Genomic DNA, 21,533 nt, shown 5'->3' on the forward strand with positions numbered 1-21,533 from the left:
TGGTATTGGTAAATCCGGTATATGGCTGATACCTTTAGGTCTGTGCCATTTAGGAAAAACTGGTTCAACCATATAAACCATATATTTTCTGAAAGCTTAGACCCAAAAGTCTTACTTTTGAAAACTTGGTAGATGTGACTCCAAAAAATATGGCCGAAATCGCGGAAATTAATTTCTTAAATCGCGTATGATGAGAAGGTGTGGCCTTCGACATTACAGAGGTACTGAGCAAATATTTTGTGCTTAACATATAGTACTCAAGTGGTAGATATGGCTCCATATGTTTAAATTCAAAACAGTTTGGATTTTTTGGTAAGATATGGTGTCTTAAAGTGTGCTCTACCAAACGGTTGAGCAGGCAGTTAAAGGGAGGTGTTAATTGTTATCCCATAGTTTAACCTTGTGCTAATTATAGGCCTGTACCTGTAGGCTGAGTTGAGTACTAGATGTCTCTTGACCACTGGCGCCTTAATGCAGGGGCTTACCTGGGCTTCAGCCCAGGGGCCTCGACCAATGAGGGGCCTCCTAATAATAATAATGATAATCAATAATAATAAACGTCGTGTCCGTATTTGCGGCGTCATTAGCCTACTCTGGAGCTAGCCTAAATAATTGAGCACATCGTACTGCTCTACAATTAGGCTACATCCATGCAGAGGCCCCCTTTGTCTTCTCCAATTCTAAAGTGTAACAACATGTAACAAAACGCAATAAATCCCAACGGGTGTAGAGGAGCTAGAGGAGAGTCTGAAACAGACTGACAAACTTATAATACAAACTCTGGAGATAACGTGGGTAGGATTGAAGCAACGACAAACGAATGACGTGGATTCCTGTAACTGTCCATGAAAACAGAAGGCATAGCAGGTAGCCTAAATATCTTAGCAAATAGCCTGGAAATGAAACGGCTTTAAAAACATGTATTTCACGTGTCTCATTGGAGTGAACACAGAACATGGCCTGTGGCGCAAATAAATGAATTAGTGATCTGCATCTCCGTTCACCAACAGCTAAGTTTGTATGTTATGTTTTCTCCATTGTTAACGGGAGATGTCATGTACTGTAGTGATAATTCATGTTCACGTCACATGAGCCAGCTTGTTCTGTAGGCTAGTAGCCTATTTCTGTCCCTCCCAAACTGCGTTAAACTGGTGTGTTAAGTAGACAGCATTTCAAAAAAACTCCTCGGGAACCGCCCGACACGACAAACACATGCACTTTTGAAAAGCTTTTAAACGTCCATATGTGTACCCATCTTTTAACTTTAACTTTTAAGCATACAGCCAGTGTTGTAAAAGTTCAACGCTTGTTTTCGTGCAGTAGGCTAGCTTTTTGATAAGCGATGTCATGGGCTGACGTGATTCGAGGACTTTCTGTTCCTGTTTATGTAAAGGTTTTACATAGGCTCAATAGGCTACACTGCATGTTATTAACCAAAAGCGCACGCTATGTAAATAGGCGGGGCAGATCGTGGGCCGGGTATCATTTAATCATAATTGATATTTGCGGTTGGGGGGGGGGGGGGCCTTAAAAAACATATAGCCCAGGGGCCTCGGGTGGTATTAAGGCGCCCCTGCTCTTGACATGAGTATCTCTTGTGTTTTATTCAGGTTTTGTTTTGAAATCTGTTACACTGAAGTTGCTATGGGAAGAAAATGTGTTGTCAGATGTTGTCTGCTTCATATCATACATTTTAAGAAGTCATTCATGTGTTTATGGATTGATATCATTTGTAGGGAAAAAAAGTTGTTATTATAAAATCATTTGACCCTCTATTTTGTTCATTTGCTTTCATCTGAAGAGGGTTAGAGTTTGTTTCACAGTAGGCTCATTCATTTAGAACCTCTCACATTTCATAGGAATATTGTCTGTATCTCAGTCATTACTCAAGTGCTTTGTCCTCACTGCTTTGTGATGCATATATGAGCAGGCAGTCTCTGCCCAGTGAGTAATGCTCGAAACCTGATAGAACTGCATGATTTAATTACCTGCAATTTAGTGTTCCACTCACAGACTAAAGAAGGGTCCTCGAGAGCCATGTTGGGGCAAAGGGCAGTCAGCTTGTATGCCATGATGTGTCAGCACCTGTATTTTTTCAGACACCCTGTTGCGTCCCAAAAACTGAACACACCTGCTTTGGATACAAACACACATAGAGAAAGATGGATGCCATGAACTGATTTGCAATGATATTCACATCTCTCTCTCTTTCTCTCTCTCTCTCTCTCTGAGCATGAGATCTGTCTGGACAGGACACCCACACACACCACCTCAAATGTAAATATGATTTTAATTAATTTATTGTGAGCCAATGGTCACATCAGGCCACTTGTACTGGGGAGAGTGTTTTTCTTCCACACAGAGGAATAAATGCATCTCTTTAACCTTTGAAAAGCACCAGGCAAGGCATCATCCTTGCTCTGCTAAAAGGTGCGGCTGCTTTCACAGAGGCCTATCATTACCCATCACTCACGACAGCAGCTCTTGGGCCGTGGCATGGGCATGGCTTGGTGAGTTGTCTTTTATTTCTCCTTTTTTTTCTATTTATATCCCGTCATGAAAAATGTAGGTCAGGATGGGCTTAGCATGTCAGCACGGATGCAGCTGTGAGTGGCGACGAGCGCATTCCGCCCTGCTGCCTTTGCTCCTGCTCATTGCTGATGCAGCCACACCGTGAATCGTGACTGAGTACTCTGCACACACTCCAGCATAAATCAACAGACAGGAAGAGTGAGGGAACAAGAGAGAGGGGGGGAGAGGGAGAGAGGGAGGGAGAAGAGAGAGGGAGAGGAGAGAGGGAGGGAAAAGAGAGAGGGAGAGGAGAGATGGAGTAAGAGAGAGGGATGGAGAGAAGGAGTGAGAAGAGAGAGGAAGAGGAGATAGGGAGGGAGAGGAGAGATGGAGTAAGAGAGAGGAGAGAGGGAGAGGAGAGAGAGGGAGGGAGAAGAGAGAGGGAGAGGAAAGAGGGAGGGAAAAGGGAGAGGGAGAGGAGAGATGGAGTAAGAGAGAGGGAGGGAGAAGAGAGAGGAAGAGGAGAGAGAGGGAGGGAGAGGAGAGATGGAGTAAGAGGGAGAGAAACGAGAGATGGAGGGAGAAGAGAGAGGAAGAGGAGACAGGGAGGGAGAGGAGAGATAGAGTAAGAGAGAGGGAGAAAAGAGAGGGAGGGAGGGAGAGCACTTACATTCCCCTGATTGATGGGCACCTCCAGCGTGATCCCTGTGCACCTGGTGCTCTCTCACACATATGTATAAGCATACTCGTTTGATCCCGTGAGGGACATGCAGCTCAGAGGCTGGCAGCATGAGTAGTGGAATGGTTTCACCTTCCAGGATCTGAGGATTCAAAACACGTTGTTGTCTATCACATAGTAGCCTAATAGAGGGAGCATAAAACCAGCCATAATTAATGTATTAAATACATGCGCTAAGCTGTTTTATCAGGTAGAGACTGTCTATTTTTCCTTGTATACCATGCATATATCTGTGGCAATTAAAGATTTGTTTGTAAGTTCTCTTTCTGGCCAGAGGTGCTCTGTACAGCTCTGTCTGATGGGAGCAGCTGAAAAGAATGGTGGAGGGGGTGAAGGATCCTTAAAGATGGAGTGGGCCTCTCTATGGTCTGAGAGTTGGGTCTGCCAGGGATTTTGGTTGTGTGCTTGATGATTCTTGCAAATCCTTTCACAAACGTTTTTCAGGCAGTTGTACCAGGATGCAATATTGAGTGTCAGTTAGTATACCATTGTTAAAACGTCCTGTCTTATATTAAAACCTTTCAGGTTCCTGAGGAGAAACGTGCACTGTTTTGCTTTTTTAATATAGATTCCATCATCATGTTGTGTGAATCTCAGATTGTGGTCAACCTCTGTGCCCAGCCACTTCAAGATCTGCTCCACCTCCTGCCTTTCCAGCCTGAGTGATTGGGAGGCAGAGATGCCTTTGTTGCCATCAGCAGCAGCAATCCATTCAGACTGATCTGTAAATAGGTTGAGGTCAAAGGTCAACCATGGCAGCAAGATTTGGAGATACTGAAATATAGGGACTGGAAATAATAATGGCATAATGCCATTTTGTGAATTTGAATTTGTTATATCTGCTACCATATCAGCTCGTGGTAGTTATGGAGTTTAAGCAGTACCTGCCAGTCATCGTCTTTTTACCTGAACTCTTAAAAACTATGGTGTTTTACAGGAGCTAAAATGAGACCTAACTGTAAAACTGGAAACATTTAATGTATTCAAGTCTAACTGGGTAAACATGGCTAGACACTATGGTGCTCAGAGCATTGCGTTATAAGACAGGAACATGGAATGCTTGTGATGTGTTTCGTTTCCCCCTGGATTTGTCTGTGAGGATGGAACAGAGTGATGTGATGTGATGTGCTGGAGGAAGCTCCTCCTCCTCCTCCCCGCGGAGATGAAAGAGCATATTATCTGTGTACACACTCAGGCTTCTGCATGCACTACTCTTGTCAGGCCTGGGTTGGAGGTGTCCACTAGTCTCTGCTGTCCATAGAAACTGGCAGTCTCTCAACTATTCCAGGAACATTCTAAATCAGGGGTGTCAAACTCATATTAGGTAGTGGGCTGGATTTGTTTCCTTGGAATGCCAATGGTGCAATACCTTGTAGAATTACAATGCATTAGCCCTGCAGGTGGTTTCTCAATACCACTGCAAATGTAGTTCTGGCAGCACAGCTGAAGAATAGGAAAGGTCAGATGCCTGTGTGTGTGTCCTTCTGTGTGTATGTGTGTCCCTCTGTGTGTGTATGTGTGTGTGTGTGTATGGGAGGAGCTGCAATGAAACGCAACCCTACTTTTTGCAGCCAAAGGTGGAAATCAATGGGCCTTGGCTGAATACCAGAGGGGAACCTGTGAAGAAGGAACCGGTATGGAGCCCCTGAGAATGCAGTGCCCATGCCCGGTCCTCTCCACATCCACCCTGCCCCCTCCATCCGCCAGGGACCTTCGGCGTCCAGGCACAGTGCCTGGTCATGGTTATGGGTGTGGACAGTGAGGGAGCTGTGAAGAGGGCTACAGTGGGGTACAGCACTGACAGGAGTCTCCTATTGCCTCACACGTGCCTCATGCATATTCATTGGAAACCCCGTTGTGCTGGTTGTACTACGCCACAACCACGTAGGCAGTGATGTAGCAGAGCGAGAGGGGAGGGGAGCCAAGGGCTGGGGGAGGGGGACGAGAGAGGGAGGGAGCGTGTGTGTGTGTGTGAGCGTGACTGAGAGAGAGAGAGAGAGAGAGAGAGAGAGAGAGAGGAGGACATGCAGAGCTAGTGAGAGAGGAAGAGAGAAAGAAAGAGAGAGAGAGAGAGAGAGAGAGAGAGAACATCTCCTGCAGGCAGTCAGGCTGTTGAAATTGCAGAGACAGACGGCACGAGCTGCAAGAGAGAGTGTGACCGTGTCTCGCGCGCACGCTTACACACGCATGCTCGTGCACACACACACACACACACACACACACACACTGGCAAGCTCTCACTCTTGAGGAGGCAAGCAGCAAGCAGCAGGTCACCTGGAGAGTCGAGGGAAAAACACTGGGCTAGAGCTGCTCTTTCCTCACGTTGTGAGCCAGCACAGCTTGGACCGGACCTTGACCGTCTCCCTGGCTTCCTCCTCCACCAACCTCCGAGCCGCTAACCTCCAGCCGGCGACCCTCACCCTCGACGCCCAGTGAGCAGAGCGGATCTCCCAGCGGGACTCCTGCCTCCAACCGCCGCCATGAACTTCCTACGCCGACGCCTCTCCGACAGCAGCTTCATCGCCAACCTCCCCAATGGCTACATGACGGACCTCCAACGGCCGGACCCTCCTCCTCCTCCGCCCCCCACGGCCGCCTCCGCCACTGCCACCGCTGCCCCGGCCTCCCCAGCGGCCTCTGCTCCTGGCCAGGCGCCGACTCCTGCCCGGTCCCCCTCAGCCTCGCCGGCTCCGGAACGGCGGCCCCAACCGGCGCAGTCCAGCGGCACGGGCTTCTTCAGCTCCATCACCAACGTGGTCAAGCAGACGGCCGCCTCGGCCGGGCTGGTCGAGCAGGCGCCGGCTCCAAGTCACAAGAAGTTTAAGATCCTGCTGGTCATCGATGAGCCACAACACGAGTGGTGAGTGGACCTTTCTCTCTCTCACTCAGTGCCAGTGAAAATGCTCTGTTTCTTAGACCTTTAAACTGACCTCCCTTTTTGATTATCTAAATACATCCAGTGGTATATTACCTTTCGTAACAGAGCAGTTTCCTGGGCTGAAAAAACTTAGCATGTGTCCTTGGCTGTTGTGTTGAGATATATGAGGTATACAATTTGGTACCTTGGACAGCAACTCCATTGCATTTCCTCAAATGGCTCTTCAGCAGTTAGCTTCCATGATTATATTGCTGTATTAGTGACTGTTGTTGAATGAATACGACTGCTTTGCCTGACAGCTGCATCAGTTGAACTTATTGAAAGCATCTAGGTTTTGAATGCGCATTGTCACGCACACTGTATTTCAAATGGCAACTTCAAGTGATCATCGGTGAAAGAGCATGGTCCTCAACAGCATGTGGTAAATAGAGGGACATTTTCCCTAACGTGTGTGTGTGTGTGTGTGTGTGTGTGTGTGTGTGTATGCCTGTCATTCAACTGACTGTGTATATATGAGGGAAACAAGCTGAATTGCATTCCTGCCTTCCATCCCCATCAGCAGACCATGCTATCAAGTCAGGCCTATTGGCTGTATGGCCTTAGAGAAGCATGCCTAGCATCCAGCTATGTACTAGAATGTATTAATATGGCAATTATATTGCCAGGCAACTGTCCACTGCTATGGTGTCTGAATGTGAATGGGCTTGCCATGCACTGTGCTACTGGTCAGAGGAAGACTTTGCAGATGCACTTGAATGGGCAGTGTCAGAAATAAAGCAAATAAATGCAAAATATTCAAAGCATTTGCATAAGAATGGCTTAAGAGAGACACTAGGTCATTGTGCAATTGCAATGTATCTCACTAAAGGCACAAGAACTGAATATTTGACTGGCTGCTGTACTGTTTGAGAAGACACACTGCTTTCTAGGTAGGAGACAGACCTGTGCCTTTTAGGTTAATTATATTGATTTTCCACCCCTTCCAAGAGGAAGCCAGCGAAGCTTTCTCTGAAATTGGTTGGGCTTTCTTGGCTCAACAGATGCAGCAGCCCAAAAGCCACTGCAGAGCAAGATATCTGTATTGGTGCTGTGTGAAATTTCCCTTGTCTGTCATTAGACAGGCAAACCTGCATGCGCAGAGGTGTAACATGAATCCACAAGCACGAGAGAAGAGATGACAGACAGATCCACTGTGCTTAGCCCCACCCCCACCCCTGAACATACACACACACACACACACACACACACACACACACACACACACACACACACACACGTGCCATGCACAAACACACACAAACCCTTGAGCAAAGCTCTGTATCTGACATGCAATTAGTTCAGTGGCAGAGCGGCTATAAGCACTCTGCTGCTGTTTTTGGAGAATGGCGGTGTGCCAACAGAGATGGGAAAAGGTGTCATTGATGCTGTTCCATTATCTGGACGTTTATTCTGAACCTCTTTCGTTCATTTCTCTGCGTAATCCCATTTTTGCCTTGGACATGAATTTCTGTGGACATGTGGACGCACATGAATGTAATATGTGTGTGTGTGTGAGGTCCACTCAGAGGGTCTTACATAACCATGAACAAAACACCTCATTTTCCACAACTCACAACCTCAACAGAGATTTGGCTTTCCACAGTCATCATGCTTGAGAACACTGTGCCTCCTCTTTTTTAAGGAGGGAGGTCTAATTGTCATCCCAGTGATCTAAAGCACAACCCTTTCCTTATGTAACTACATGCACACACACACACACACGCACACACACACACACACACACACACACACACACACACACACACACACATACAAAAAATGCAGACATTGTCAAGCACTAGTGGATCTCACTGCAGCTACTTTGGGTATCTATTTGTGTTATGCAACCATCCAGACTGGATGAGAGAGGCAGTAGCCCCCTGGGCATGTGAAGGTGATCTGTGCAGAAGAAAGGGCCGAGGGCTTCAGCGTCTCCCCCCTGCTCGCCTCCCTGCCCTTGAGACGCCATGCTGCTCTCCATGGAGAGAGCTAAGAGGAGGAAGCTGCACACAGGCTTGGTCATGTGATTACTCTGTGAAAAGGGATGGAGTGATTCACTCTCTCGCTAACACCCCCCCCCCCCCTGTTTGTGTGAATATGTGTGTGTGCGTGTGTTTGTAAGTGTGTGTGTGTTGTAAGTGAATGTGTGTGTGTGTGTGTGTGTGTGTGTGCGTGTGTGTGTGTGTGTGTGTGTGCTTCTGCATGGCTAAACTTGTGTGCGGGTATACTATGGTTTTTATGGCTTATAAGTCAGTATGTCCCTGTTTAGCTCATCCACAGAGTTCTGGTTAGAAAGAAAAGGATGAGAGAGTGAGAGAAAGTCCAGCAGCAGAGGAGGACCAGAGGGAGAGCATATGAGGGCAGGTGGTAGGGTAGGGCCACGCCTGCTCCATCATATATTACCTATAATTCAATCAGGTCTTATTCAGCATGCCTTGTTTCAGAAGGGCTCAAACTCAGTTAGCAAGACCATCATTTGCCATCCTTGTGCTGTCAGATATTACTAAGCCCGTGGGGGAGGAGGCCTGGAATAATTAGTTTGATCCGTTTTCCCTCAAAGTTTGAGTCAATTTGACAGTAAGCAATACAGCCTTACAATATGATGCCCTTATAATCAGGTTCGGTGTGTGTGTTTGCATTCTTCTTCCAAGGACATGGGATATCCCTTTACATTTCATTTGTCATCACACTCTTTATGATGGCAACTGTGTAAACAATGACTTCCAGTGGGTTCTGTTTATGACTAATATTAAATTGTCTCTGTGGTGGTTGCCTCACACACGCACACTTACCGAACAGGTGTGGCTTTATTCAGAGTGCATCCGGATTTGATCTGCCACCAATGTTTTCACAGTCTGTCTCTGTTTATGAGACGCCCAGGTAGGGTCGCTATTTGATGTATTTGCTCCATTACATTGCTCTACTATACTGTTGAGATGCAGCAATATTGAATGATATACCTTTTCCTTGCTATATTCAAACATTGAGCTATATTACACACCCCTTTATTTCATATTATGTAAACCTTATCGTTCCTCCTGAAAAGATCAGCTACTGAGGGTTTGTTCACATATAAAGAAATCCTGTGCAGCTGGAAGCAGACTTTGTGTATGAGCAGATGTTGACTGGCACGCTCTTCATATTTTGTGACGTCTTCAAGAGCAAGCAATGTTACTCTAGCTCCATTCCACAAGCCTCACACTGCCACACCTGAGAACAATCCAAACATTGTTTTTTTTTCCTCTCACAAATACCCATTGTGTTTCTAACATCTTGTACATTTTTGTCTCCTTGAAAGAAAAATGTGGATGTGGATATTGAAGTGTGAAAGCAATCCTGAAATAAAGTGTCTTGTTTCACATATTTCACACCTCTCTGTCACAAAAACAAATCGAAGATGTACTTTGGATTTACTGTGTGATGTTTTTCCTAGAAATAGTGCTTCTTTTTCACTTGTGGAGGATAATGCATCTCCCTACTATGATTAGTCAGGTTGTTTTACCAATTGTCTCCATATTGACTAGTTTTGTTGATGTGACTCAAACCTAAGCTTTTAGCTGATCTAATCACTTTCAATATTATTTGGAAGATTATTATTCTTCATTAGAAATGCCCATTGCTTGTGTCCTGTGGTACAGTTCCAGACTGCTGTGAATGTGATAGGAGAGTTAGAAGTTCACATCACGAGGATATACTATGGCAAAAGTTTAATTCATGACATTAGCAAACTCTTTTCTGAACATATGACATATCCAGTGCACACCATAGATGTGGTTGCTAGAATGTAATTGCTACAGTACATGTTGAATAGAAAGGTCAACCTTCATACTCTGACCCCACTCTCCAGCTGGGGAAATCTCTTTGAGACCATAAAAGGAGAGCTACAAAATGTTCTTTTAAACCGTGTACTATAGAAAAGCACAAAGACTTCCCAATCCCATTACATAATTACACACTTAGCAGTACACAGGTAGCAGTAATAGTTCTTCCTTTTCTCATTTATGTTCAGTGATGAAGGCCTCCACACAACTGGTCAACTATCAATTTGTTCTCTGAGCCACAAAGCTATCCATAGATTGGTTGGTTTATGGTTTGGTTAACGTAATGAACAAAGTTAATTTGTTTACATGTAAGTAATGGATACATTCTAAGCATTGTAATGTTTGAAATTAGTCTGCAATGTTGTGCTGTGAAAAGTTTTCCTTATTTTTTTAGATGCGTTCCAGCCCGGAACACAGAATTGCAAAGTACATCCTTTATGGTTGGTGGGAACAACAAATGTGTTTATGTCCTTAAAAATAGATTTGAAGACACCAAAACTAGTTACCTGATAAAAGCAAGCATACCTCATAGAGTGGCAAATTCTTGAACATAATATCTCTTGGTGGCTGTCTGCATGTCCTTACTGAAATTCTGCATTGACTTGAAATTGACCAATTAACCAAATACTGAAATCTGGACATTTAATGTAGAATGACCAGCTCTGAACGAGGATCACATTCGTTCTCCTAGGATGTGAATGTCCACTTCATCAGTGTCTCAGAGAAGCTTGAGATGTAATTCTTTCAGGGGACAGGCTTCTATATCAATGCCCACTGACATGGCGCCGCTTGTCACTGCTGACAAATCACCGCCTTAAAGGGGCTTTTAGCTGTGCAGCGGTGGGCTTGCTTGAAGTCTTTTGTGAATTAAAGCAGGAGAAATATGACAATATTCAGAAGTAGCAGTAGAGTTGTTAAGTCTTTTAGCTTGTAGCTGTCTTTCTGTAATGTCTCAGGTCATGGACAACACATGTCAACACAGCTCCTCAAAAGACTCACCAGATTAAGACAAAGACACATTTGAATTAAGGTGCCATGTGTTGCATTCGTTTGCCTAGGGGGTGTTTTGAAAGAAGGTCCATCCAAATTCCCCAGCAATTCCCCTGTGACAACTGAACTGAAAAGGGCAAGAAAAAGCCAATATCCCATACACACAAATTGTCCATAATTGCCTCCACCAACAGATCCATAAAGGCTCCATCCTCCGCCGTTTGTATTTGATTGTTTGTTTGTTTGCACTGAGATGTGTGAGGACACAGAGAGACTCATTAACCATGCAGTTGCAGTGCAGAGAGAAGACAACTCCCACTGGCTTTCTTCACTTTCTCCACCAGCCTGTGGCATCTTTAGCTTGCCTGCTCGATAAATTCAGGCTTATTAACTTCAGATGCACAGTCATTAGTTTGGTGAGACACACGCAGCAGCATCTGACTGGAAGGTGAAAGCCTTTAGCATTCTCAGCAAAGGGTAATTGCCTTGTAGCATGAGATATCAAAGAGCTTTTAAACCCTGCACACCCAAATGGCACAAGAGACAAAATGGCTTGCCTTGAGTTTTGGTGTGCTGTGCCTGTCACACACACATTAAAACAACACAGTTTAATTGAAACACGTTATTTCACACCTCCTAGTGCAGGTTTCACTGATACATTATGTGTGAACATGAGCACAGAAGAAGGTAAACAAGCCACAAAATAGGCTATAACTATAGCTTAAGGCAATGAAACAGAGTGGAATGACAATTAATGAAATTCAACACATTTAGGAAACAAGGTTGTAATTACTGAAAGACCTCAAAACTCCTTAACTCAACTATAGGGAAAAGACAGGAGTGATATGGAGGAGTGATACCTAATGGTAGCCTGTATCTAGTTCAGACTCAGTTTTAGTACTCCAGTCTGTCTGTAAGTTCAGAAACTCCAGCCCTCTGCTCAAATTGATTGTAGCCTATTTGTTTCACTGTATGAGGAAGTTCTCTCTCTCTTTCTCTTTCTCTTTCTCTCTCTCTCTCTCTCTCTGTTGGTTTGCCCATGCAAACCCATCTGACTGAGGTCACTAAGTGGAGAAGTTCTCTTTGTCAGTAGTCCAGGTTCTGGTCTGCCAGAGAGGATAATTATATTTATTGTTTGTGCTTTACAGCTCTACTGGAGAGAAGATTCTCATTTGAATTGCAGCAGGCAGTCAGTATAAGCACACAGCCTGCAATATGGGGATACAGCCATTGCTGTTGTTGACTTAACTAAGGAGGAGACAGAAAGCAATGCAATGCAAAGTGAAAAAACCATGCAAGAGTTAACAGTAAACGTTTTATGAGTAAAGAACATAGTTGTACTACTGTAGAAGTTTCGTACCATTCAAGGCATTATTAGTGGGGTAATTTACGAGAAAAAAGTTGGTAGCCTACCATTACGACTGCAGAAACTCATTCGTTTCTGACAGCGCTACTCGACCAGGGTTCGACCAAGGGAAAACAGGTTCTGGGAGGGTGTTTGGTTCGGGGTCACGGTGCAAAGGACCCTAGGGTGAAATTACTCCGAACCATCGCTTTAAGTCTACCATGTGCAGTTACGTTTTTATGGCTTATACCCCAATAGAGCATCACAGTCCCGCCCCTCCTCCGAGAGAGCTTAGTTTCCGGAAGTAAATTTCCCATTCATTTCTCCCATTGACGTTTTGGAAAAATCCGTATCTAAAGAGTTTTAGAGCATGTCTTAGGCTAATCAGCTACGGCGTAACTCATATGCATACAACATATCATTTCGAGTGAAAAAACTAAGAGAAAGTCCAAAAAAAGTCAAAGGTACAAGACTGTGTACATATTTTCATTTAAGTATAGTATAAGTATAAGTATATATACTTTTTTGATCCCGTGAGGGAAATTTTGTCTCTGCATTTAACCCAATCGGTGAATTAGTGAAACACAAACAGCACACAGTGAACACACAGTGAGGTGAAGCACACACTAATCCCGGCGCAGTGAGCTGCCTGCTACAATGGCGGCGCTCGGGGAGCAGTGAGGGGTTAGGTGCCTTGCTCAAGGGCACTTCAGCCGCGACCCACTGGTCGGGGCTCGAACCGGCAACCCTCCGGTTACAAGTCCAGAGTGCTAACCAGTGGGCCACCCGAGCGAACGAACTACCCATCCCATAAACCACCGCGCCTCACTGAAAAGTATATAAGCAGCACGAACCAGTGCTGTTCCAACCGGCGACAGCACGCGAACCCTTTCCTCCAAACAATGATTTTTATATAGTTAATAGCAGTTATTTCAGGAGTAATCGTGTAAATAATAGTGTTTTGTTATTGAATGTTATATTTACCATCGTGTATTTTATATCATGTGTGTGAAAGCGGTTAACGTTAACGTTAGCAACATTGTGCAGTGCTTCTTATCTGACTGCCATCCTGATGCATGGACCGGTGCATGGTCTGCTCTTGGACCACCATATTCAGTTTATTCTTGCTGTGAATTATTACACAAAATGTTCATTAAACGTACGGAGAAGTATTTCTATGTTAATGATTGATGATATGGCTCGTACAGTATGAAGGCTACAGTAGCCTAGCTAATGTTAACTAGCATTACCAACCTCCCTGCAAAACTCACCACACAACTTCGTAGGTTTGATAGGTCTTGTGCTTAGACTAAGTTGATGTTTCATATAAACAACAATTCATGTTCATAGAAACAACAAGGTCACTAAAACATAATATATTTGATAGCTGTGTTGCAGCATGTAGGCTAATGTTAGCAGCATTATAATGACATTCTAATGTCTGAAAGGCTAGCTTCTAATGATTAGCCTATCGGCTACCTGAAAAGTTAAGTGTTCAAACTAGCATTTCCATTCTATTTGATGGTGTATTGGCCCTGACTAAGTTCGTGTGATATATAAACCACAATCCTTGTTGATACAAGTACCAATGTTCGTCTAGAACAGGGGTGGGCAAACTTTTTGGCTCAAGGGCCACATTGGGTTTTGAAAATTGGCCAGCGGGCCGCACAACAAACACCCCCCCCTATGCTGTTTAACAAAATGTATAAGTTGTGCACTGTCGCTTTAAGACAGTCGCTTTAATTCACGTTTGTTTCTCAATGATCTTCTGCCTGCTCCGGCTGGGCCCTCTCACAGTTTTTAAATGGTCATTAGTGGGAACTACTGTTGCCTTCATGATTTCCTTTTAAAGGTTTCTTATAAGAAGGAGATATCAATTATCAACAATGACAAGCCAGCTGGAACCTGCGGCTCTCCCTCCCTCTCGTGAGTGCAGACGCGTTCCCAATTAAATGGATCGCATAACGTTCACGTTAGTTCTGCTGCAAAGGAGATAACTAAGAGTTAACTTAGTTTTTACATGATGTTATCGCTATTTAACATGATGTTTTGACATTGACATTGTAAACATTCTCTAAGGAGAGTGAAAAGCAGTTTGCAGTAAAGCTAACCAACGTCATCTCTATCGCAGGAAAAAAATAGCGAGCAGCCTGATAACCAAATGAAATGCTCGGCGGGCCGAATGAAAGTGCTTGGTGGGCCTGATCCGGCCCGCGGGCCGCAGTTTGCCCACCCCTGGTCTAGAAAGTTTTTATTCACATTAAGATTTTCGCCATAGGCAGTAAAAGACTCCGCCATCTTTGTCAATAATTTTCGCTGATAAAGTTTCAAACTATGACCTTAACGGCCTTTCCACCAATCAGAGGCATCACTGTAGGATTGTTCAGGATTGTGGGTAATGAAGTACTTATCCAAGACATCGCGAATAAAAGACATTTATCTCAAAACGAGGTTAGTGCCCCGTGAACTTTTGGCGTCTATATGAGCATACACAATCGCTTAGTACAGCCGTAGCTGGTTTTGAGTCTACCATGTGCAGTTAAGTTTTTATAGCTTATACCTGAATTGTCAATGGAGAAATTGCATTGAATTCTTACTTCCGGAAACTCCTGTGGGCGGGACTGTGATGCTCTATGGAGAAATTAGGCTTGTTTGACTTCGGCTGAGTCTGACTTGGTCTGGCTTACTACGTAAACGTGATCTTCAGAGCCTAGCCGGGAGGAGCTACAACAGAGGGCAGCTCATCCCGGACAGAAAGGCTACAGTCTGCCTGACGTGACTCGCGGGAGATATCGCGGAATGTTGTTTGCAATAAACACAGCAGAACTTTCATTCTTACTCATTAAAATGAGCATGATGACTGACGAAATAAATTCTTATGATGTAGTTTAAATAAACCACTGTTGTCATACAGTTAACAGGCCTGCATTGTAGCACATACATTCAATATCAAGTGTTTCCCCTATATGTGTGTCTATCTATTTAGCCAACAGCAGAAAATAACAGAATATCCAAACGTTTTCAGTAGGCTAGCCTACCATTGTTGCAGAAATCACGTATAAGAAGGTATCCGTTCGATTTCTGTTTATTTTCGCATATTCCAACATAAGGAAGCAGCATGAGCCTCTAGTCATAATCGTCATGAGGACATTCCTCCCAAATGGCCCTATCACGTCTTTGAACTGACGTCATGAGGGCGTGTTTCAGCTCGTGCAGCTCGTGGAAGGCAACTGCCATAGATACACTAGATGTCGCCTTGACTACTGCTGTTCATTGGAACGAATGCGTCAATCGAGACGCCATCTTGCTTCAGTGATCCACTCCTCTATAATGCATTAGCGTCAATCTGGGCAAAGATCTAGCGAAAATAAAATCACCATAAATCGTCAAAATCTCAAGCAATTATCTAATTTTTTGGGTTGTTCCAACTGACAGGCATGTATTTATGGTTGAGTCTACAGAAAACTAAGCTTAAGACGATAATAAAGATACATTTTACCCGTCTAGCCCCATAGACTCCCATTCATTCTGCACTAGCTAGCGGCGGCCCCTAGAGGAACAATGAGTAAACTGCAACCAGGTTCGATACAATGAAAGTAAACAGGCTCTTCGTAGACAGGCTCTGGTTGAGGCCACATACCCCTCGTCTCGTTTACTCATGTAAGTTGTAATCTCACCAGAAGTTGCTGTAGATCTGTAGAACATTTACCTCTGCTACTACATAGGCTACGCCAGTCGTTACTTTTATAATCATGGGTCAGTGCCATGGGCAAACGAGATGTAGCTGAATTCATAAATGACAAAGCCATGAGAAAGGTGATTTTCTTACGTTTCAACAACAAAGAAGCCGATCTGCCATCATTGTGAGAAGTTCCCAAATTTGTCGCTAATCGCTAAAAAGGTTTTCTATCGCTGGGGATGGCCAAACGTCGCTAAATAGGTAACGCTGACAATACAGGAGAACTAGTTTAGCGATTCAGATCCCTGTACAAAGATGGCGGCGGTGTTGACGCATGCTGAGAAGCAGAAGGCGACATCTAGTGTATATATCTATGGGCAACTGCAAGATCTGTCTGTTAAAATGAGCATGATGACTGACGAAATAAATTCTTATGATGTAGTTTAAATAAACCACTGTTGTCATACAGTTAACAGGCCTGCATTGTAGCACATAAATTCAATATCAAGTGTTTCCCCTATACGTGTGTCTATCTATTTAGCCAACAGCAGAAAATAACAGAATATCCAAACGTTTTCAGTAGGCTAGCCTACCATTGTTGCAGAAATCACGTATAAGAAGGTATCCGTTCGATTTCTGTTTATTTTCGCATATTCCAACATAAGGAAGCAGCATGAGCCTCTAGTCATAATCGTCATGAGGACATTCCTCCCAAATGGCCCTATCACGTCTTTGAACTGACGTCATGAGGGCGTGTTTCAGCTCGTGCAGCTCGTGGAAGGCAACTGCAAGATCTGTCTGCAGGCTAAGACTCCCGCGATATTTTAAGGCCATGTGACATGGTGTCACGGTGGTAAGTCCCTCCCCGGCTGACAGAAGTCGGACAGAATTTCTAACCAGTATGCATTGCGTCCATCCCAGTATGCATTGTGTTCAACCCAGCATGCATCACATCAAGTCAGATCTGCACAGATCTGCCGCAAGTCGAACTCCCCTATTGTGTTCAACCCAGCATGCATCACATCAAGTCAGATCTGCACAGATCTGCCGCAAGTCGAACTCCCCTATTGTATTGAATTCTTACTTCCGGCATCGGCTGTGGGCGGGACTGTGATGCTCTTTTCACGGTCTCCCTTGCAAAAAATATAACGTTAACGGTCTCGTTGACCCGTTCTCAACAAGGAAAGGAGAAGAAGGAAAAGATATCCTAGCTAAAACGTAATTTTCAGCATTAAGATACCACAATGGCATTTGCCATTTATTATTTCAAGGACAAGACTGTGGAAGTTGGGAAGATTTCATGGATGAGTACTGACGACCAGCAAAGATGTCCAAAAGTAATCACTCAGTGCCCTGATCTAGAAGAAGACGACGGATGGATGGAGATAAATTGGGACATGAAAGGCAGAAAAAAGTCAGACGGTCCAGCCTTTTCCCCAGCAAAGGTTTTGATGGTTGGTGGTAAGTTGTTAATTGTATTGCTTCTCAGTTAGCTTGATAGCATTGTTCTCTAAAGTGAGGCCTGGGCATAGGCTAACTTGTATCATTGTGAACTACTAGCAGCTATTGTTATTTACAATTTGCAATGTCGAGGATGAGAAAATGAGCCCTTGTTTTGGCGTTAGATGCCGACGAGGATGGCAACGAACATTCCCGTTTGTCATGTTCACTCACAACTAACGTTAGTTGTTCGGTTGGCACCTTTGACTTATTTGTTTTGGTCGCCATTTTTCTTTTTCTATAGCTCTATGAAGGCAAAATAGGTAGTGAATTTGGCAGAATAAATATAGATAAGTAATTCAGCTTATACTAGATAAGTAATTCAGCTTATACTGTAAGTGTACATTTAATTTTGAACTCTTAAACCCCACTTTGCAATCTTAAACCTACATGTTTTGCCTGTGGTAGTTTCTACAGGTTTCTTTTTTTTTCATATTTTAATATGCGTTTCAAAATGCAAAAGAGATCCCACAAGCTTTTAATTTGATTTTGTTTCTTACACAGACAACTATAGTGATCTCTGCAAGAAGAGGCAGGACTTCATAAAGGGTGAAGACATCTGGCAAGAAGCAATCAAGAGGAAGAGTAAGCCGAACAGCAAGTGGAAAGATGTCGAAGAGGATCATGAAGTTCCATCAAAAAAGGTAGGTACCTTGATAAATACCTTGGTATGACACACGTTGATTGTAAGTGACATTTCTTTATCATTTCTGGTGTGCATAAAAAAAATACCAACATAGTTATATGATTTTTGTTTTGAGTTAGGTTCTCTAGGTATGATCCATCAAGGTGGTGCAGTTGATTCTGTAAATGCAACTAAATCATCACTAACATGAATGTTATTATATGCCTGTTATAAACATATAAAACCGAATTATAATTTTGACAGAAGAGAAAGAAGTCAACGTATACTGAAAAAGAGTCGGCAAACCAAATGATAGAAGAGCTGAAGAAGCAGCTGGCAAACGAAATATCTTCAGAGGTAAAATATTTGACTATTATGGTATTTTGAGTTGAAGCAATAATTATGGTGTGGATTTTCTGCCTGATCCTGATTTTCTGCCTGATTCTTTGATTTCACGTGTTTTGGTGTAGTCGACTAACTCAAATGAGGAGTCATCAGATGAGGAGCAGCTGCCCAGAAACTGGATTGGGGCACAGAAGAAAGTGAAAGAGCTTCAGAGAGAAATCAAGAGCCTGAAAGCAGACCATGGGATGATACTACATGCTATGAGAGGTATTTTTTATTTATCAATTCAAGTAGCCTAAAGCAACAGTCAACAGCTTTTAACGACTGAAGATGTGCCTATACTGATTCCCAAAGTCAGACAAACACTGTGGGTGTGCAGGTCAGGCATAATGACACAATAAACTGAAATTTTCATATACTCCCATACTGAAGCATTGAAATCTGAACACCTGGCTTCAACCTGAGATTTATAGGTTATGGCTAATTCAGTCTCCTCCTGCTTCCTGTTCCTGCCTAGTCAGCTCCTCTTCCAGTCACGGTCTTCATAACAAAAATGACTAATTTAATGTTTTAATGGTCTCAAAACACAGTATTGACACAAAACTTTTCTTGCCTTGTTTTCATTCCCTTTACAGAGCTTCCAGCAGTAGTGACAAAACTGAAAGAGATCATAGAAAAAAACACAGTTCAGATCTCAACTCCTGCATCCACCTGGTCAACACCCACACCAGACCGACACGTTTGTGCACCCGCCTCTCCTCAAGTGTTGTCTGACCCTGATGATATGGTAAATACCTCAAAATGCATTGATAGTGTATGTGTTTATCCATATGGGGAAATGTTTGCTATACAATTTCCCTCTACACCTTGTGATTGTACACATAAGTTAGAAAGAAAGCATATTCATCAACTTTGTACTGGATGTATACAATTCATGATGGATTTGGAAATGCTATGATGATGCCCCCGAATTTCTTATGTTATGGAGTTAGTGTATAGACTGTAGGCCTATGCATATTCACTGCACTGATGAATAGATAGATTTACAAAAGAAATGTTTATGTAATTGTTTCATCATTATTTGGTGAGTAATATTCAAATGTTTTGCAGGTGCCTCTTATGCGAGGTTGTGTTGTAAAAGTCCTAAGACTAAAGCTGAAGTCTCTGCGGACTGCAAGTTGCGGTGCTCATCTATGGTAAAAATACATACTAATGCTTCTATATGATGCTAAACAATCAATGTTTTTCAGTTGTCGTAAATTACAGAGGATTTGCACGTGATGTCACCGCCAGCATGCTGCCCATTGTTTTGCCACTCAGTTACCACTGTCTTATTCAGTCTAACTGACTGGGGTGTGATGTGTGTGCAATCCCTTTATAACAGTTTTTGCTGATACCTGATAAACCATCCTCCCTGCCATGACGTGTGTTAATTGTGGACGGTGAATAAGAATAACATTGAGGTAATGTTTTGTTCTGTATGTGTTTTTTCATTCACAGCCCATGCCCAGACGAAATTTCCTGACACCACCATGCAAGATGTGAGACAAATCATAAGAAAGAAATACAACAACATAAGCTACGCCAACCAAGTAAATGAAAAGAGGTCATAAAAGTACAGATTTTGTTTCTATCTAGTTATTTATTTTTGGTTCCAAAGTTGTGCACTTTTCTTTTACCTTTTTTGACAAGGAAATTGCAATTTACATGCAACCTGCACTTTTCCTTTCATTTTCTCCATTAAGGAAAGACTTGATTTCATAGGTCTTTGTTTTTGAAATGTTTGAAAATATATCAAACTTGTTTTCAACATTCTGTCTTGTGATTTTGTAAATGCATCACACTCTTGTGTACATACAGTATGAGTAAACTTTAAGAATACTTTAAGGAGTATATTTCCAGTATATAAATAGTAAGCTACAAGATGCCAAGCAAACTTAAAGTATAACAAGTAAACTAGTAAAATAACCAAAGTTTATAACAGTATACTTAAAATATACAATAATAAACTAAAAATAGGGACTCGAAGTATATAACTAGTACAATGGCACTATATCGATAAGTGTACTTGTGGTATACTTTAAATGGTACTTTTGCAAACTTAAAATGAACTTTAAAGTATACTTTTATAAACTTGAAATGTTCCAATTTAGTCCAAAAAACTATTACATTTGTATACTTTCTAGTACACTAAAAGTACATGGTCTGTAGTATACTTGCTATACTTACAGTATACTTATACTGAAGCATACTTAATAAAATGAACTTAAGTATACTACTTTTTGCTAAGGGTGTGTTCATCCGTGCACCATTCATGTGTTCATGAAAGTGGCCTTTCCTGAAAGATGAAGATATGAGGGTTCCTATTCTGTACTTTAAACAGCAGTCAGATGGCTCATGTAGGAATCTTCCAACATGATGTTGCACAACATGTAATTAAAATGAAGGATATATACAGTAGTTATTGGAACTGGACCAACTGGACAACACAGTTCTACTCACACAGGCTGTGAACCTACTGATGGCAAGCACACTAATAGTGGGACTGACCTTGACAGGATGACAGTCCAGTCCAAATATTATAAGATAGTAAGATGTATCATTTTTGTAAACTGTCCATGCAATATGAGAAACTGGCCATCAGCAGTGACAGAGGCATATCTGAAAACTGAATAGAACTGCTGATGCCATAAGATACTGTAATAATTGGGGCAGAAAGGTAGCCTGGCTAACGTCAGACCTCTTCTCATTGAGATGGGGTCTGAGAACTAGACATTCATTTTCTCGTATTTGAAACGTGGTTTACGAATGCCCAGAGCCGTTTATTGGGCGCAACAAATGTCTATCAAATGCGTCTGTACGTAGCTCATAACGGCTTCGGTGTGTCGTCATTGTCTTGCTGCCCTCCCTCCGTTCTGTGATCGGTTCCTTCGTTGAGGTGAAAACGACAGTCCATAGAATCCAGGCTGCCTAGCAGCGTGAATAAAATCGCGTGCGTAAGGCAGCATGGGAAAACCCAGGCTAGCAGAAAGGAGTGAGGTGGCTCTTACATACTGCTTAA

At 43.0% G+C, this 21,533-nt stretch overlaps 2 protein-coding genes across 2 annotated transcripts in view; both read left to right on the forward strand.

The window, feature by feature from the left end:
- Positions 1 to 5,730: 5,730 nt before the first annotated feature.
- The window catches only part of syn2b (synapsin IIb), a 71,626-nt gene continuing 55,823 nt past the window's right edge, over positions 5,731 to 21,533 (forward strand). The window contains exon 1 of the mRNA XM_076267905.1: positions 5,731 to 6,110. Coding sequence (XP_076124020.1) covers positions 5,731 to 6,110 — 380 coding nt within the window. The remainder of the gene's footprint in view (positions 6,111 to 21,533) is intronic.
- Positions 17,041 to 20,282, forward strand: LOC143103820 (uncharacterized). Its single transcript, XM_076267656.1, has 7 exons — positions 17,041 to 17,463; positions 18,007 to 18,146; positions 18,392 to 18,484; positions 18,598 to 18,739; positions 19,108 to 19,259; positions 19,583 to 19,668; positions 19,973 to 20,282. The coding sequence occupies exons 1-7, from the start codon at positions 17,247 to 17,249 to the stop codon at positions 19,995 to 19,997; spliced, it is 855 nt and encodes a 284-aa protein (XP_076123771.1). The 5' UTR covers positions 17,041 to 17,246; the 3' UTR covers positions 19,998 to 20,282.

The sequence above is a fragment of the Alosa pseudoharengus genome, unplaced genomic scaffold, assembly GCF_046254945.1.
Source record: "Alosa pseudoharengus isolate Yale_2024_CS ecotype anadromous, Long Island Sound unplaced genomic scaffold, YU_APseudo_1.1 YU_APseudo_1.1_scf_5, whole genome shotgun sequence".
Taxonomy (NCBI): domain Eukaryota; kingdom Metazoa; phylum Chordata; class Actinopteri; order Clupeiformes; family Clupeidae; genus Alosa; species Alosa pseudoharengus.

Coding starts and splice junctions, on each gene's coding strand:
- LOC143103820 (XM_076267656.1), top strand. CDS start 17,247: ATGGCATTTGCCATTTATTATTTCAAGGACAAGACTGTGGAAGTTGGG. Junction 17,464..18,006: donor AAAGGTTTTGATGGTTGGTG/GTAAGTTGTTAA, acceptor TTTCTTACACAG/ACAACTATAGTGATCTCTGC. Junction 18,740..19,107: donor GATACTACATGCTATGAGAG/GTATTTTTTATT, acceptor TTCCCTTTACAG/AGCTTCCAGCAGTAGTGACA.